We start from the raw sequence: 19,400 nt of genomic DNA, 5'->3' as shown, positions 1-19,400 counted from the left end.
CAATATTAGAGCAGAAATTTAATACGAGACGTTTGTAAAGAAAAAGATGCAAAAAAATTTTATTAATTGATAAAATAAAATTATGCTAACTTAATTAAAAGGATATGAGGAATTACAATTAACGAAAAAAAAGCTTAAAATGCCGCAAAGCAAAAAATAAAAAAGAAGAAAAAAGAAAAGCATTACGAAAAAGCAAGCAAAGGTCGCTGGGCAAGTCTGAGCAAAAAAATCTTTGAGGTCACTTAGTCGAAAAATAGCGCACACTTCATAATTTTTAGAACAAACACGGATTTTTTTTCCAAGTCTGTAAAGGAATAAAATTTGGGGATAAAATTTTTGGGGGTAACTTATTACTACTCATTTTTCATTGTTAAAATTTTAAAATTTACTTCCATTGCTGTCAAATACTCTCTTAATTCTTAGTTCTCTTAAATTGAGCTAAAACAAAACAATTTATGAAAAATCTGAAAGTAGACAAAAGTATAACACTAAACTATCTTTATAAAAATGTGGATTTCAGAATTGTTTTGACTTGACTTGATCAAAAATAATCAATTAAAATTCAAGAATTACGCAAGATATATTTTTTATACATTCTAATTAGGCCACGTACTGATATTTTAAAAGTTGTGATAGATACTGTCACGTAGAGAGCAATCCAACATTAATTAATATCGAGAAAATATATAAAGACGATAAAAAGCCCATTTAGAATCCCCTCGTCTACTCCCTCTCTACGATTAAATTCGATCAGGAAAAATGAGGCCTCTTAAACTGAAGAGATGGGTATATTAAGGAGCTTTAACCTTTGGGTCATTGGCTTCGTTCCCTAAGAAAGTATTCTCTAAACCCCGGACAGCAGACTGGTACCGATGCGTGGATCAAAAAGTATCTGGCAGACCAATAAACAATTATTTCCATTTTATTTACTGTAGTGTATTTCGGATTTGTACGACTTTACATGGATGAGAGGTTAAGCATTTTCAAGACAAGTTTAAATACAATTGAAGTTATTAAAACAATCTAACATATAAACAATCGAAGTCTCCTCCCAACCTCTCAGCGTGCTGCGGTAATCTTATCAAACGTTGACTGGTCAGCGGCGATAAAAAGGTTGGGGAGCACTGCCCTAAGAAGCAATATAATTTTTAAATTTAAATTTTTATGAACTATAAACTTTGAACTATTTCCATTTTTTAGTCAAAAATGTCATTTATCAGTCGAATAATAAGTAATAATTGACAATACTCTACAGCCAAGTATTTAATGTAAATATGTTTATTGAATCTTCGATAATTTATATTCATTAATTTATATACCCCTAACCCCTTTCATACCCCTTTTTAACCCCTTTCATTTAGACACAAAAAAAAGAATCATTAAAACAATTAAAAGTAAAAAATTAAATTTAAATACAAACAAATATTTATAAATATTCGATATTATTATTCTCAATTTAGGAGTGAAAAATTTGCAAAAGCTAAAACAAATAGCTGTTGAATACATTCAACTAATAACTGCAAGATTGATAAAATATTTAAATTAATGGCGGGCGGTGGTCAAAATTGACTTAAAATTCAAAAACGGCCACAGTGCGTGATAAGCAGCATGCAAAACAATGAGCAGACAAGGTCACTTTTACGCCAACACAAATATAAAAGGTCATTTGCCGGCCTTCACCCCTCCTTTATCTGACCCACTTAGATCACGTTTGGAATTGGACGTTACGTCACACAAAGAGGACTGAAAAGGGAATTGTCTGGCCCGAGAAACAATTTAGAATTAAAATATAAATATTTATGCGAACTTTTTCTGCAAGTTGTCTTTATTTATTAGTTTGATATAATAGTTGGCCACGTATTTTAATATTGGCCAGGTGATATTTCAGATCAGCCTTTTTACATACATACATACTATTCCATATAGCGAAGTAACGGGAAAGTAATAAATAAGAGGAAGTGTTTAACTAACACTTTTTTAATGTTTTTATTGCATATTTTAGTCTTGATAAACATTTTAAATCAAACTCAACGAAATATAAATTCTAAAAAAATTACATTTAAAAAAAAAGCAAAAATTTGACTTTACGCAGTTTTAGTAATACGTAGGTGAAAAAATTTCGAATATAAATTTTTTTTTTAAATTTAAAAAGTTTTTTTCACTAAACAAAAATAAATCGTAATAATATAGTAAATTATTAATAACATAAAGTAGAAAAATGCTGAATAGGCAGTTTAAAATTTTATTAGATTTCATAACTAAGATCGAGTATACATATTTTTTGGAAAATCATTTTAATAGATTTATAAAGTAATTTTTTTTAAAAAAATTGTTGAGCAAAAATGCAACAGCAAAAATATAATGAAAAATAATTAAAAATTTCAAAAGTGATAAAGAACGGTTCAAAATTAAGTACAGATTTTTAATTATTCAGTTCATTTTAGTTTTTTTAAAATTTAATCACAGTTTTTAGTTAATCACAGTAATATATTCAATTTATGTATTATGACGCTATTTGGTAATTTAAATCTTTTTCTTATTTAAAAATATAAGTTGATAGAAGTTTTTGAAAGGTTTAAAAGAAAAGTGTAAGTTATTAAAATGATTTTTGTACATCATTGTCATCATACATACAAGGTTTAAAAGAAAGAAATGAACATGTACTGTAATGTACTTTCACTCTCTCTGACTCAATGGTTTGGAGGCCTAAACTAAAATTAGGAAACCCATGTAAATTTGAGGAGCATGTAAATTTCGACACCATATAAATTTGAGGACCAAGTTAAACCCAGAAAATATTATGCATTACTATATAGTTGCAACGACATTTTCCTTTATTTAAACTCACTGAATGTTAAATTAAAGTATAATTTCTTATACGCTGAAGTATTAAACAGCTTGAACGCTGAAACATATTACATCTTGTACTCTGAAACATATAGCATCTAGTACACAAAAAGACAAAAAATACAAGATAAACAAAAACATAGAAATTCATAAAAAGTTAAAAAAATTTCTGGAATATTTTTTTTTAATCTTAAAAACTGATAAATAATTTTAAAAATTATCTTTCAAAAATGCGACACCCATTTTTTTTCTGGAAAAGTAATACACTGTCTAGACAAAAACTGAAACAAATATAAAAGCTCTAAAAAAATTACTCTTTTCTCTCTATTCTAAAAAAAAGTTTTTGCAGTTAATTTTGTCCCCTGAAAAACTTTTTAACTACGTGATGAAAATCTAAGATTAAGGAATCAATTCATTCAGAATCTTTCAGGGAAGACATTTAGGGCATTCAAATCTTTTACATAATTTTAAATTTTTATTTATTTTAGTTTTAAAGCACGATTTTGCAGTTAATAATGAAGAATAACCGCCGTTCACAACAGCCAATCACATGTCTGAAAACGGCAAGCTTAAAAAAGCGATTTACAAGTCTGAATTTTCTTTTTCAGAGACGCAACCAATCACAAAATAGTTAGAATTTCATTCTTCAGTTTTACAACATCTCAACTTATTTCGTATTGATATATTGATTAATCTGATTATTTGTTTTCTAAAACGTTAATTCGTAAGTTTAATCTGGTTTTAAATCTTAATTCGATTTGTTTATTTACAAGTAATGCCTAAAAAGAAAAGACCTAACATTGCTAAAAAGTCGCAACTCAATGCGAAAGCTAATCGAAAGCGGGAAAAACGTAAACTTCATAGTATAGAAGAAAATAATGCTCTTTTGCTTATACAACCTAATGATGATTCAACTAACAAAAAAAAAGTTAAACTAACAAAGGTTGAGCTAAAAGAGAATGTGTGTAATTGCTACACAGTCGCAACAACATCGACTTTCATTTGCCCACATCAAACCAGACCTGTAAATACAGAAAATGTGGTTGGAATGCACACTGTACCAATTCGCTTTCGCAATGTTGACAATGATATGGACCAAAATCCTAATCCACCTATTTTAAAATCAAAACAACATGAGTTTGCTGGTGATTTATCGAAATTGTTACCTATCAAAGTGGCAAAACATAGTCTTGGCAAAATGTTTTCAAAATGCAGTTATTGTGGAGCTTTGAGATTTGCTTCTGCAAAAGGGCGCTCTGTTAATTCTTGCTGCCATAATGATAACATACATATACCTCCGCTGCATGAATATCCTTTATTTTTGAAAAACTTACTTCTTTCTGATGAGCAAGAAACAAAATTATTTAGGCAAAATATCCGTGTATACAATTCATCATTTGCGTTTACCACTTTTAGTGCTAAATTTCTTCAAGATGAAAGCAGAGGTCCACCGTTGATAAAAATTCAAGGACAAGTATATCACCATGCGACAACATCCCTAAATTCAGCAACCAATGCTCCAAGGAATGGACAAATATATATTTATGACAGTGTTGAGGAGGCTATTAAACTACGCATGAATTTAGACAATCTTCAGTTGACAAGGCATATTGAAAAATTATTAAGGGAAGTCAATCCATATGCACAGAAATATCGGATGCTCAGAGATTTAACTATTCATGATAGTGAATTTGTTTTACAATTTCAAAGATTTATATTCGATGATAAAAGAAGATACAATAAACCTACTTCTTCTGAATTAGCTGCCATTATTGTTTCCAAAGATGGTGTTGTGCCTGTATGCGATTTAACTGTATATCCTAAACAAGAAATAAGAGAAACGAGTATAATAAACCAAAGATCTCAACATGCTGATCCTATGGTCTTTCCTTTACTTTTTCCTAAAGGCGATTTAGGATGGACTTATTTGTTTTCCTTTTTGCGAAGGCATTTGATAAGTCCAATTCAATATTATGGGCATAGGTTAGCCTTACGACCTAATGGTCCTTTTAACCCGTTATTGCATGCTGGAAAATTATCTCAGCAGTATGTGATAAATTGCTATTTGTTGGTTGAAAGTCAGCGATTAGATTTCATTAGAAACAATCAAGGAACCCTGCGCACTGAATGCTATCAAGGGTTAATTGACCATGTTGAAAGGAATTCTTTAAATGAAACTGACAGAGTAAGGTTGGGCACAGCTTTTATACTACCAGCTACGTATATTGGGTCACCTCGAAGTATGCAACAACTGTATCAAGATGCAATTGCTATTTGTCGGAAGGCCTGATTTTTTTATTACGATGACATGTAATCCGCAGTGGCCGGAAATTACTGAAACTTTAAAAGATCATTTCATTAAAGGTACTACTGTAAATGACATTTCAATAATCGTCACAAAGATTTTCCAAGCTAAAGTGGATGAATTAATTCATGACTTAACAAAAAAACATGTTTTAGGCCCTATTGTGGCATACGTTTATACGATAGAATTTCAAAAAAGAGGGCTCCCACATGTTCATATTCTTGCTTCACTCCGAACAGACTGTAAGTTGTTAAAGCCTGAAGATGTTGACAGATTTATAACTGCTGAGCTTTCTGATGATAACTATCTTCGCTCTCATCAACTAAAACACATGATGCATGGACCTCATATTGCAGGCCTTATTTGCTGGAATGAAGAAAAAAAAGAATGCTCAAAAGGATTTCCTAAAGAATTTATCAATGAAACAGATATGACAGGTGATGGTTTTCCAAGATATCGGAGAAGAAATAACATCAATAAATTATACCAATATCCTGCTAAAATAAAAGGCACCACTGTGTATGTAGATAATCGCATGGTTGTACCTCATAATCCGTATCTTTTACTCAAATTTAATTGCCATATAAATGTTGAATATTGCTCCTCAGTGATGGCTATTAAATATATACATAAATATATTCATAAAGGCCATGATAGAGCCAGAATTGCTATTGTTCAAGAGGACAATGAAATTGCAAGCTATATATATAGCCGCTATATTGGGCCAATGGAAGCTGCATGGCGATTAAACGAAATTCCACTGCATAATAGAAGTCACACTGTTGTTAGGCTTCAAGTGCATCTTCCTAGCCAGCAACACATCAGATTTGAGGAAGGTTGTGAGTCTGCTGCAGTTTCAAATAAAAAAGCATCCCTTACCATGTTATTAGCGTGGTTTAATTTGAATAAAGAAGATCCAACTGCACGTATTACTTTGTACGGTAATATACCAGAAAAGTACTCTTGGAATTACAAATTGAAAAAATGGATGCCAAGAAAAAATAATGTCCATGTCGTTGGACGTTTAATGAATGTTTGTCCTAGAGACTCTGAGAGGTTTTTCTTGAAACTCATTTTATGTAGAGTTCCTGGAGCTTTCAGCTATGAAGATCTGCGAACATTTGAAGGTACGATGTATAAAACATTCAGAGAATCAGCAATTGCTATGGGTTTAACTGAATGCTGTGAAGAACCTACAGCAGTTATGGAAGAGGCAGCAGCTAATATGATGCCTAAGCAATTAAGGCACTTTTTCGTGTACTATTTAATATGTGATGAGCCATCAGATGCAGTAAAATTATGCAATATTTTTCATGAACAAATGATTGATAAGGATGCCGATGCCAACGATGCTTTAATACACATTGAACAGTTGTTGAATTCTGAAAATAGAAGTTGTAAGGACTTTGGATTACCCGAGCCCCCATTATATGAAGAACTGGTTTATGCTATGGATATAAACGAATCAGTTGAAAAGTTTACTCTGATAAATGCTAAGTTTAACGAAGATCAACTGTTCATTTTTCAAAGAATAATAAAGTCTGTCTCCGATGAATCATCAAATCAGCAAACTTTGTTTTTTATCGATGGTCCAGGAGGAACTGGCAAAACCTTCCTATATAAAGGATTATATCATTATTTTGTGTCAAAGAGCATGAAAGTTGCTTGTGTAGCTTGGACTGGCATTGCGTCAATGTTACTTCCATCTGGAACTACTTCACACAGATTTTTTAATCTGCCTATTGATCTAAGTGACGATGGGATTTGTATTTTAAAAAAATGTGATAAGATTCGCTTAAAAAATTTTGACGTTATTATATGGGACGAAGCAAGTATGATTCCCAGAAAAGCAATAGAAATGATCGATAGAACTTTTCGTGATCTTCTAGCTAATGAGATACCATTTGGTGGTAAGATAATCATTTTAGGTGGAGATTTTCGACAAGTGTTACCTGTCGTTAAAAAAGCTACACATATGCAGGTTATTAATGAAACTATAAAATACTCTTTTCTTTGGCCATTTTTTGAAATCCTCCATTTGACAATTAATATGTGAGTTAAAGCTGGTAACCAAGAATTTGCCAATTGGTTGTTGACAATTGGCAATGGAGAACTTTTACATCTTGATGCAAGCACTCCTGATCTTTATTGTAAAGATATCATTTCTTGGTTTTTTGAAAAAATCGATTGTCTTAATACTAACTTCATTAATCACATCATATTATCACCGCAAAATGATGAAGTTAACAAAGTTAATGAAAATATTTTATCACGTGTGCCAGGTGAAGAGGTTATAAGTTATAGTATTGATAAGGCCACACTATATGGAGTAGATAAATCAGACGGGAGAGAAGAAGAAGCTACTTTAAGGTATTGAATATTTAAACTCCATAAATCTCCCGGGACTGCCACCTCATCAGCTCAAATTAAAAGTTGGATGCATTGTAATGCTGATCAGGAACATATCTATTGTTGATGGCCTTTGCAATGGAACTCGATTGACTGTTCTTAAAATAGGGAAAAGAGTTGCCAAATTGCTACTGGTAATAAAAATGGTAGTATTGTCAATCTTCCAAGAATAGATACATTATCAAGTAATTCTTCCTTACCATTTGTGCTTTATCGACGACAATTTCCTGTTAGATTAGCTTATGCCTTAACAATTAATAAACCTTCGATAAAGTTGGGCTATATATTGAACGGCCTATTTTTTCTCATGGTCAATTATATGTGGCATTGTCAAGATGCACAACGAAGGAGAACATTAAAATATTTATTAAAGATGATCCTGACAATATTGTATATAGAGAAATATTATAACATATAATGTCAAATTTATAAATGTATTTAGCGTAAAGAAAATGCTATTGGTGCATTGTTTATTTTAATTCCGCAAAATTAATGTTTTCATTTATAGTTATTTTGCTGAATATTATTAAAATATTTTTTTAAAAATTACCCTGTTCTTAACAATATTGCTTATTGAAAAATATTATAGTGTTTGCATATATATATATATATATATATATATATATATATATATATATATATATATATATATATATATATATATATATATATATATATATATATATATATATATATTGAATTAAATGTGTTAAAAATATATTCATTTCTTTGGGACAAAGTCTGTATTATTGTGATTATCATTTTTTTTAAACAAGTTTCATATTAAGATTATATCTGCACATTGATGTTAATTTCTGACAATTTTGGCTCATTTAGAGAACAAATAGGACATAGAAGGAACTGTAGTCAACGAAAAAAAGTGACATTGATATTGACACACTGCTTATTCTGCATTTAAGAAAATTAATTCTTTTCGATGATAACAGTTAATATTCAGTTTAATATTGAAATATATGAAATCAAAGCATTCTTGGTTTTGCGAAGCAAACCAAGCAAGAATTGCGAAGCAATTCTCCGGGGGTTGGCGAGCGTCAGCGAGCAGGGGGCGGAGCCCTCTAGTTTTTTAAACAATACAATCAAATTTATAGTGAAAGCAATATTTAAATTTCTCATGGTCATAATAAGTGTTCCATTTAGACAAACAAAAGATTTATATGTTTATATTAGAATATTAGAAAATGCATTTTTTTATATTAATTGAGTAATAAAATAGAAATGTGTTTACTAATAATTCAGAATATTTTTATATCAAACATGGCTTCAGTTTATAAATATCCAATTGATCAATAATTCATTCATGTAAAAACTCAATACTTCTTATGATTGATTTTCTTCAAGAAACCTTTAAAAGGATACGGATAAGAATAGAGTGTTTTCTGATATAGCGATTCTATTTTTAGGATTGTAACGAAAAATGGTATTAACTCATTCAAGGAACTCTATGTAAAATACCAAATTAGTGATGTAGAAAATAAGATTAAGGATCGGATTATAGTGAATATAAATTTTAATGGTACTAGAAACAAAATCTATTATACCACATCAAACTTTATTGACATTACATACCCTAAGAAAAAAGCTATGTTGTCTTTTAAAAAGAAAAAAAATCTTTTTTATTTCAGAGTGATTATAAATGTTACGCTAAAATTGATTGTGTACTATAAAAGAAAGCTGTTATTTTTAGGAATTGTTTACAAAGTACAATTACTGGGAAGCAATTTTTTTCTTTAGTTTACAATACAAATTTATATATAAGTACTTTATCTTGTCTAAGTCGGCAGTGGGAATTTAAAATCTGAAATTAGTTTTGTTTCTAAAGCAACTGTTTTTTTAAACAACATTTTTAATCAATTTTTTGTCAAAATGAGCAATTTTAAAGCTATCAGAGCTGGAGTACTGAATTACAATTGCATAGGAACCCATTCCAGGAAACATCATCATACGCGGCTAGGGATGCTTCCCCATTATGACCTTTTCAGAAGCACGCGAAAAAAGAGATAGCCTTCATTATGAACATTTCTTATCTAGACTGCAGATTAACTGGGGTAATCCATTAAAATAGAGAAATAAGATATTAATCAATTTTTTTCTCCGTATCATTTAAGTTCAAAAGTTACTTTTTCTCATTCTATCAACTAATTTACTAATTGATACATTGTGTTTATTTACTTTTCTTATACACTGAAAAGTAAATAAATGAAATGTCTATTTTCTTAATTGTTATAATATTTTAAACCGTTTGATTCCTTGTATTACAGTTTTTAAAACGATTAATGCTGGATTCTATCAGCTAATGTGCTAAGTCAGCTAATATGTTAAGTGTTTAACATTGTACAGTACATTGTATTTGAAACATTGTACTGTAACTTGATTTTTTTATTCAATAGCAAAACATAAATAAATGACATTGCGTGAGTTTAAGCTTATAAAAACGTTTTAATGGCTCCAGAAAATATCTAATTTTCACTTTAACGCAAATCTAATAGGTAATGTGCAGATTACCTAGGTTATTTGAGAAATTAAAAAAAATATTTGGCACTTTAACGGATTACCCTAGTTGAACTGCACACTAGCTAGATAATCTGTAAAGTAGCGGTAATATGGATGCTCCTGAATTATTGCACCAAGCTTTAATACGTACCCATGAAAACAGACAGTAATTAAAACTACGCTTGATTCAAAATCAAATAGTAAAAAAGAACAAAAAAAAAATTTTAAGAAAATCGGCAAGATTCAAAAGTATTTTTTTTAAAGAAAACAAACCCTTTGAAGAAAATATCACATTAATATCGCATTAAAAGTCACAACAGCTTGTATTGAGTACTTATGAGGCCAAGTTAGTGCAGGGTAGTGCTGTTCATAGGATGCTGTGAGACTTAGTAGAGGATTATCTAAGTTGAGACACTAGGACAGGGGTGGCGAACCTTTATAGACCAACGTGCCATTTTTTCTAAAAAATTGTTTAATGAAATCACAGACGTGCCGTCATATAATTTTGATTTCATGATTATTGGGAAAATAATAATACTAATTACTATCAACTCAAAACACTTTATTTACATTGAAAAGAAAATACATTTTGCAATGTCTCAATAATACGCGTAGTTCAACTTAAAGTAGCTTCAGTGGGACTTGCAGATTAAATGACAAATAACTTATATTAGGTTGTAAGATATTAGTTTAAGCAGGGCTGTTGATTTTTTTGCTAGTTATTTATTGTTAGCCTATTTTTTATGGTTATAATTGTTTTTTTAGCATTAATTGTTAATTTTTTTATTAATAATTGTTTATTATGTTGTTTGCTTTTTGTGAATTTTAATTTAATTGTTACATATGCTTCATAGTGTGTGACATTTGTGTAATAACAATTTATAGTGCAATAACAATTGTGATCGATGGCGTGCCCATAATATTGTGTCGCGTGCCATAAATGGCACGCTTGCCATTCGTTCGCCATCCCTGCACTAGGATAATATCTACCAGCCATGATCAAACGAAGATCATTGGAACCTTGAAGCAGAATTTTTATTTAATTTATTTTTATACTTTTTCATTATTTTGTATTAATTTAGAAAAAATAAGAGAAGGATGTTATCTTTAGCATTTTGATAATTTATGGTTATGACATACAGCATGGTGTATTTTTCTGTGTTAAAGGTAAAATCTTCCAAACATGGCTCAGTTCCAAACAATAATTTTCTCAAATATTCACTTATTTGCAGTTATCTAGTTTTAAGAGAAACAGTCATTCATCATTAAAATTTCTTTAATTTACAATACATTTTTTGATACATTTATGAATACGAATGAAAAAAAATTCAAACTACTTTTTCTTGGATTTTAGATTTATGTACAAATATAATCCCGATTATCTGACAGATTGTTTAGTAACTATTAGACTGCTGTTTATAATTAAAAAATACCTAAATATATTTTTGCTCGTAACTACAGCGTCAGAATGAAAATACATATTTATATGTATTTTTATTTAAGGTCACCGCTGACCCATCTGCGTCAAAGGGCAAAGCATAATAATGATCTAAACAACTTCAAAAAATATGGGTTATAAGTATATTTGAAAGTATTTCATCTGACTTAGACAATTTTATATTGGAATAGTAATAGTTGCTTCACTTTTTCTGAATCAGTTACAGTCCACAGTAAACTTGAACCACATTGCATGCAATGTCATTTAACAAGACCGTGAAAACAAAACAGGATTGTCAGGATTTTGGCAGGTGAAAAAAGAGTGGTAAGTTTATCTTAATTTAAAACTGTTTTTCAAATCTCTTTCACCAAAAAAAAAAAAAAAAAAAAAAAGGCATAGTTAAAGTGCCTTACACTTGAAGCAATTCTATGATTTTAAACTATGTATATAATAATGCCATGAAGAATTATCTGGGTTTTAGAACAGACAAACGACTTAAATATTTTAAAAGTTATTAAACATTTTTAAAAATCGCCAATTTTGGGACAGTTTTCCAATAAGATGAAAATTATAAGAATCACTTCCTTATTCTTAGGTTTTGCAAATTTTGATGACCCCAGGTAATGCAGTATTGAAGTAAGTTTTCAAATATTAAAAAATTAGGCGGCAAATGCTTTTTATTTTCACAAAACTATGACTTTTCTCCATATTGATGTCTTGTGCCATTTTCAAAATAAACGTTGACAGCCCTGGCTTTAGATGGGATAAACTTAACAGTTATGAGTAACAGTTGCAAACTCACAACATTCATAAAAATAACATATTATTTGCAAAAAAGCATCATTTCATAATCGACAGAATCTTCGAAAAACAGCCTTAAACCACCTAAAAATGTCCAATTAAAATTAAGAAAAAAGATGGCTTTTATTCGAACTAATATGTTTGAAAAACTGCAATAATATGAAAGGGATATAAAGTTGTTAATTAATTGCTACATTGATAACATTGTATGTTAGAAACAATTTGGAGCAGCAACTTCACCTTCTTGATACAGTTTGAAGCAACAGCTTTAACTTTGGAAACGTTAAGAAAGATAATTTTAAGCTTCTTAGAATCAACGTACTTAGTGCAGCATATGAATATGATTAATACAAAATTAACTATAATTATTAATTATACAGCATTTTAAACATAATAATTACTTCGAACAAATTATGTATACAGTTTCATAGAAAATTCCTAATTAATGGTAGATTTATTACAATTCAAAAAATAATAGTAATTCCGAATCAATTAAAAGCACAGTTAAAAGAATTAGAGCATGATTGAAATATGCTTAGAAAAATTTCAGACAAAACTGGTTTTAAATCAAATATGGAGCACCAATTCCATCGGTATTCTACTTACGGAAAAAATAGGCCTTCAGAGAAAGTAAAATTAGTATAAGATATTTTATTTATATTATTACAGTCATTAATAAAATTAACTTAAATACGTGCATGTTAATTTTGAATAATAAAATATTAAAAAGTCTAAAAAAGACTGGCTTTTGTTAAAATAAAATCTGATCTTTTTAATAAATAGTATGCTCGGCTTTTTTCAACCCTAAAACAAAAACATAAGAAAATTAATAAAGGTGATTGCAGTGCATCAGGGATTTACAAGAAACTCGAGGCAATCACTGAGTTCAGAAAGGGAGATTCGAGTACACATTGTGCTACGTAGACTAAAGCACTGTACTTAAAGTGTATTTTATTCTATCTAATCTTGCATAAGACCATTTGATATATACTCCCCACTAATTTCGGTAATGTTTAAATGGAGATGAGAAGTTAATTTCCCCTCTATGATTAGTGTGGTCATTTGCTGATAACTTCGGAAAATATGAATAAAACGCACCAATTAAAGGTTTTGTTTTCATAAATGTAAGTCAAAAAAAAGAAAAGTGTTAAAGGTTAGTGTTGGGACAAGAAGAGAGGCTAACACTTTGTAGTTGTTCTTTTTTATACAGTATGCGTTCGTTTATTTGATCGTGCTCAACGTGCTTATTTGTAGGCCGGAGAAGCACTGAAATTTTAAATTTAGTTCAGAATTTAAAGTTTATGATAAATTCTTTTACAGTAGGTGAAATTTTGAAAATTCGACTTACCTTCTTACCGAAAGAAACATTTTCTTAGGACTCAAATTAATTTTAAGTAATAATTTAAAGAAATTTCCTTTTTAAAAACTATCCCAATCCTAATTCATTTTAGCATAACATGGGTAGAAAAAAATAGCCCTATAAAGAGTGTTTAAATACACTTTCAATCAAAATTTAGTAAACAAAAAAAAGGGGAAAAAATTTATTTTAGGTTACGATAAAAAGCAATAAAATAAAAAAATGAGTAATAAGAAAACTTATATTTTATGATTTTATTCAAAATTATAGTTTTTTATAATCACAGATTTCCGATTGCTCAATGTCTATGACTAAACATTAATTATAGCCTTTTAATTCAGTTTTCTTAAGATTTGTTTCCCAAAACTGAATTTATTAAATTCGTTAAAATCGAATTCAGTGCCAAAAGAGATAAGGTAATTACTAATTAAATAGGCGAATCGATTTTAATTAGGGAGTTAAGTTAAGAAATAATTCCCATTTCCAGACAAGTGAATAGTTGTCTAGCAGACTATAGCGAACCTAGCAATTTAGCGCAAGACAGCTTTTTCCCTAAACAAGTGGATGCTGTTTTTTCTATTGCACTAATTAGTTCTTTGGTTCAAATAATTAAGTAAACAAAAACTATTTCATTTGCATATTTACTAAATACTATCAAGTTTTCTGTTTAGGGATTGCTATTATTTATTTTTAGAAATAATGTCAGACATAATCTGCAGGAGCATATTATTTCTCAGCAGTCACTTTTTATGCTTTTTGCGAAATAGTTAACTTTATAGTAATTAAACAACATTTTTAAGCACGATTGTAAGGTTTTGACCAATATAATGAAAACCCACATGTTTGGAATTGTTTGAGAGTGTGTTTTTTAAACGGTTTTTCGGTGAAAACATAATTTCTATTTAAACTATAAGATGGATATGTGTACTGTGCTGTTTTATAGTTGAAGATCTTAACTTCCAGGATCTAACTATCTTCCAATTAACAGCTTGAAAAGAAAATTATAACCTTTTGAAAAATGCAGTTTGCTCCAAACCCTTTAATCATATCAACTATATATAATTCTCATTTAAACTATTAGGCACAGTCAAAAAAAAAAAAAATAAAGAGGCAGAAGCAGTCAAATTAGAACCATGTTTTTCTTTGAGAAACTGGAATTGTTATTGAATTGTTGCTGGTGTGATGAAAAGGATTCGTTAACTTTTCCCTCGATGGAAGGCAATACTTAACTTGAAAGGACCTCAAGGCTCTTAACTGTTTCGTTTTGAATGTTTACCTCATAACAGGCCTCATAAGCAAGGTAATCTCCGAAATAGGAAAAGAGGTTCAACCGGTTCTTATAAGCAGCAACCTTTTCTTTTTTGTATTTATGAAGAAGAGAAAACATCTTTGTCCGCATCAAAACCCATTTTTACTTGTATTCCGAGCAAAAGAAACGCTTTTAAGAGGAATATACACTATCTATCAATAAGTATTTGGAAAAGTGATTGAGAAGAAAAACAAACTTTATTCATAATCAATAGTTGGAAGAGCCTCCAGGAGGAGAAATTACAGCGCGAACCCTCCGGGGCATACTTTCTACAAGTCCTTGTGTTTCGGCTAGTGGTATTTTCTTCCACTTGGTTTGGAGAAAACATGTAAGTTCCTTCACCGATTTTGGACGCTTAGTACACCCCTTAATTCAGCGATCCAACTCGTCCCAGAGGTTTTTGATAGGATTCAGGTCTGGGCAGGCCAGTCCATTTGATTAACCCCATTGGCACCATACCAAGCCTTGGTGACCCTCGCGACATGACAGCTGGCATTGTCGTCCTGGAAGTAACAGGGGTCTACCCCGTAAAACTGCCGCTGCGCAGGAAGCACATTGTCATCCAAAATAGTGCAGTAGGCATCGGCGTTGAGCTTACCATGCATAGGGACCAAGGGTCCCAATCCATACCAGGTGGGCGTGATGTATCTCAGGACCACAGATATAGTCATTTTCATAAGTGTCCAAATATTTATTGGTAGATAGTGCATTTACATTTTGATTTGAAGCTACGGTTAACAGTTAACTTTGCTACGGCACGAAATGAAAATTTGACTAGGTGTCCATTATAAAAGGATGATAACCTTGAAGCTGCCAGTGCAAATGGATGAGAAAAGGGAAGTTGAAGGCGACAGTCCATTCGTTACTTTTCCGAAAGGCCCTCGTGATTGAGAGATCGATCACAAAGAGCTGCATCTTGCCTATTTCCTAGAGCTATGATGTAATCAACTGTCTTTGAAACTTTCAACAGACTCAGAAAGGAAATTAAATCAATGTTCCACCCACCCTAAAGTATAGATCTGTCACACGTGACTCCTATACTGATGAGAAGCACAATTGGTCCAAACAGCAGTTTTTTTCAAAATCATTGCATTGAGATACTGGAGTTGCAACAAATGCTTAAATAATTACATAAATTTCCTCGAAGTTAATTGAATGAAATAGCATCTAAATCAGTAATTATATACTCTGGTGTAATTAGTGTGTGTTATACTTATTTAAGGTTTAAACCTAAGATATGTTTGAAAAACATTCGATGAATAAAAGAGATATAAACTTCTTTTACTGAATTTCTTTTAAAACCAAACATGCTTTTCGTATTTTAAAAATAAAATGCTGGTTTTATAGTAAAAGTAATATAATTTGAATTTTACATTTTTCTAACAACAAGAAAAGAAGCATACATAACATTAAATAAACTTATGAACATAAAAATAATAGCTACACACTTAAGCTAGAGGCACATGTTAGAGCTATTTATACTAGATTCTTAAAGTAGGAAAGTTTGTATTAGAAAAAAAAAGGCAAAATCTTTTATCTTCTACTTTTATTTTATTTATTAATAAAAAGGCTCATTGCTATCAGAAAATAGAGGGTTTTAGTCTTTGAAAATGAATTTAAAAATATAGGGAAAAAAACTTCCACATAAATAACTAGCAAAAACTAAACCAAAACAAACAATTTTAAGAAAGTATAACAAATAGATTATATGAGAACAACTTGAAATAAGATGCAAATCAAATAATAAATAATATGGAATGCATTAAAATAAGAGCATATTCTTCCTTTATGCATAATGTATGATTCAATAACTTTTCAGTGTTACAGAGAACTTGAAATGAATTTGTAAAAGAAATAAATCCGAAAATGTAGCAATTCCAAATTTAATAAAGTCTATGAATTTATAAGGTCTTATTAAAAAAAATATTCTGTATCTTAAATGAGCCTTTTTGCTTGAAATTATTTAGTAAGTTAAAATAATTAATAATAAAATTATATAAAAACATACTTTAAGAAAGAATAATAATTCCATAACACAATACATATAAATTCATTTAAATTTCGTTTTCTTTCCGAATAAATTATCCCTATCGTAGAACAAAAATACTTATTCAACGTTGTTTAGTCAGTTTCCATAACAATAAAAATAAATTTGAATCTCTCTTCCTTTTAAGAACAGTACGTTATCAAAATTAATAACTAACAGAAATGTATAAGGATAATTTTTTTTATGTGAAACTTAACTTAAATAACGGTTTTTCTAAAAAAAATTAACTAAGACTTAATTTTAAGTTTGAATTTGATTGAAAAATAAATTTAAGAACCAGGTATAGCTTTACTGTGCTAAATTCAAACGTTATAGTGCAATCAAGGTAACGAGGGAAATTAAAATAGGATTATAACAAAAAATAATAATAATAATTAAAGAGAAAAGGGATGAGATCAGAAAAAAGGATTAAAATCCAGAGTTCCCAGTTGTTGAGGAACTCATATTAATCATTGTTTATTCCCAATTACATGTTGCCATTAATTAACATTTCAAATATATTTTGATCCTAACAAATACTTAGATTCTATTGAAATGGTAAATAAATTATTTAAAGGAATTGCTTGCTTTTCCTTCGAAATGGTAGTACTTATATAACAAAAAATAACAAGATTCGTCCCTTGACAAGGAATTTTTACAATTCTTATCTTGGAATTTTCAAACCTTGAATATGCAAATCATATGCCAAAATTAAAAGAATACTAAAGCGACCTACTTGAATTTCGTTTTATACATGAAATTGAATATAATTATTGTTTTGTCGGAAATGATCACAATTTCCATTAACGCATACCGCTTTAGCGCAGACGTCCCTTTTATATATTTTGTTTTGACTCTCTAATTGCAAGCAAAAATATATTTTGGTGTTTTTAATTATAAAAAAAGAGTCTGATAGTTACTAAAAATATTTTTTAGATTATCGGAGTATTTGTACTAAAATAAAAATTGAAAAAAGTAGTTTAATTTTTTTCTGTTCGCATTCAAAGATTTATCAATTACTGATTTTGAAAATTAAAGAAATTTAAATTATGAATAACTAATGGTTTCTGTTATATCTAAATAACTGCAAATTAGAAAAAAATATTGGTTTGAAGTAAGCCGCTTATTTAGTAAGAATCTGCCTTTAGCACAGAAAAAGAGACCGGTGTTTTCATGCTGAATTCCATGACCATAAACTATTAAAACTCTATATATTAACCTAACTTAATACAAAATGATGAAAAAAGTATTAAAAAAATACGTTTAATAAAAATTGTGCATCAAAGGCTAAAAATTCATAAAATTAATAGAGTTAAAAACTTATAAAATTAGTTTTAAAAAAATATCAAGATTGTTTCATGCACTTTAAAATATTTATTTTAAGTAACAAAAATGTTAATCGTTATATAAACAGCAAAATTATTCGAATAAATATTTATGAATACTAAAATAGTGAATGTTCTAAATCTAATAGTTATATTATCAAAATTACATACACCATCATTCTTAGGTATTAAATGTATACAATATCTTTACAATTTCTAATCTCTACTTGTACTTTAATTTGTACTTACAAGATCTTTCATTCAATAAATTTAACTGAAAATATTGAAAAGATTTAATAACATAGTATAAGGGATTAAGTAATCAAAGTACCTATTACCACGCATTTCTCTCTTTCTGAAAATTCTACACATAATGTTAAAGCTAGAGAAAATTATTTTTATTTAGCACTTCACTTTAAAGAAAGCAGAATAAATAAATAATATATCCAAACGCTTAATTTATGAGTACTTGCTTTATTATTTTATTTATTCAGTTGAAAGAGGGATCAATTAAAAATTATCATTAAGGAATATAAAGAAAATTCACATTTAATTGAAAATTCACATTTAAGTTTAATTTTAAATACTGAGCAAAACTACGAGTGTAAAACTATGAGCTTAAAAATTAGTTTACAACCTAAACGATCGTTTATTCCGAAAAATATATTATACTTAAAGTACGAAAAATACATAGTAAAATGTAATGTAAAAGCTACATATAAATCATTTGCATTGAACAGCAATAAATTAAAAAAAAACGCTTTAGTGAACTAAAGCCAGATCTGGTTAAATAGTATGTCAATCTCAACAAAAGATTTACTTATTCATCATAGGAGCACTATAGAATTATGCAAAATATAACATAGGAAATTGCTAAATTTTAAAATCAGAATTTGTCTATTTTGTTGCTAATTTTATAAAACTAGGAATAAATATGTATAACTATGAATTTTCAACAATTATTTACAAACTATGAATAAATATTTATAACAAATAATAAATTAGTGTATATTGGAATCAAATTTTAATAGTAAGAGGGATTATTATAGATATAATTATACTTTTTAGTTAT

The 19,400-nt window shown here is 29.2% G+C and overlaps 3 protein-coding genes across 5 annotated transcripts in view; 2 read left to right on the top strand and 1 right to left on the bottom strand.

The window, feature by feature from the left end:
• Positions 1-19,400, bottom strand: part of LOC107448732 (calcium/calmodulin-dependent protein kinase kinase 2) — a 154,866-nt gene that overhangs the window by 100,677 nt on the left and 34,789 nt on the right. The window lies entirely within an intron of this gene.
• LOC147813908 (uncharacterized) lies at positions 3,623-5,137 on the top strand. Its single transcript, XM_087160148.1, has one exon. The coding sequence runs from the start codon at positions 3,623-3,625 to the stop codon at positions 5,135-5,137; it is 1,515 nt and encodes a 504-aa protein (XP_087016274.1).
• Positions 5,151-12,134, top strand: LOC147813907 (uncharacterized). Its single transcript, XM_087160147.1, has 2 exons — positions 5,151-6,918; positions 12,106-12,134. The coding sequence occupies exons 1-2, from the start codon at positions 5,151-5,153 to the stop codon at positions 12,132-12,134; spliced, it is 1,797 nt and encodes a 598-aa protein (XP_087016273.1).

This window comes from Parasteatoda tepidariorum, chromosome 3, assembly GCF_982258835.1.
Source record: "Parasteatoda tepidariorum strain Cologne lab strain chromosome 3, Ptep-v5.0, whole genome shotgun sequence".
Classification (NCBI taxonomy): Eukaryota; Metazoa; Arthropoda; class Arachnida; order Araneae; family Theridiidae; genus Parasteatoda; species Parasteatoda tepidariorum.
This window is presented reverse-complemented; position numbering and strand designations above follow the sequence as displayed.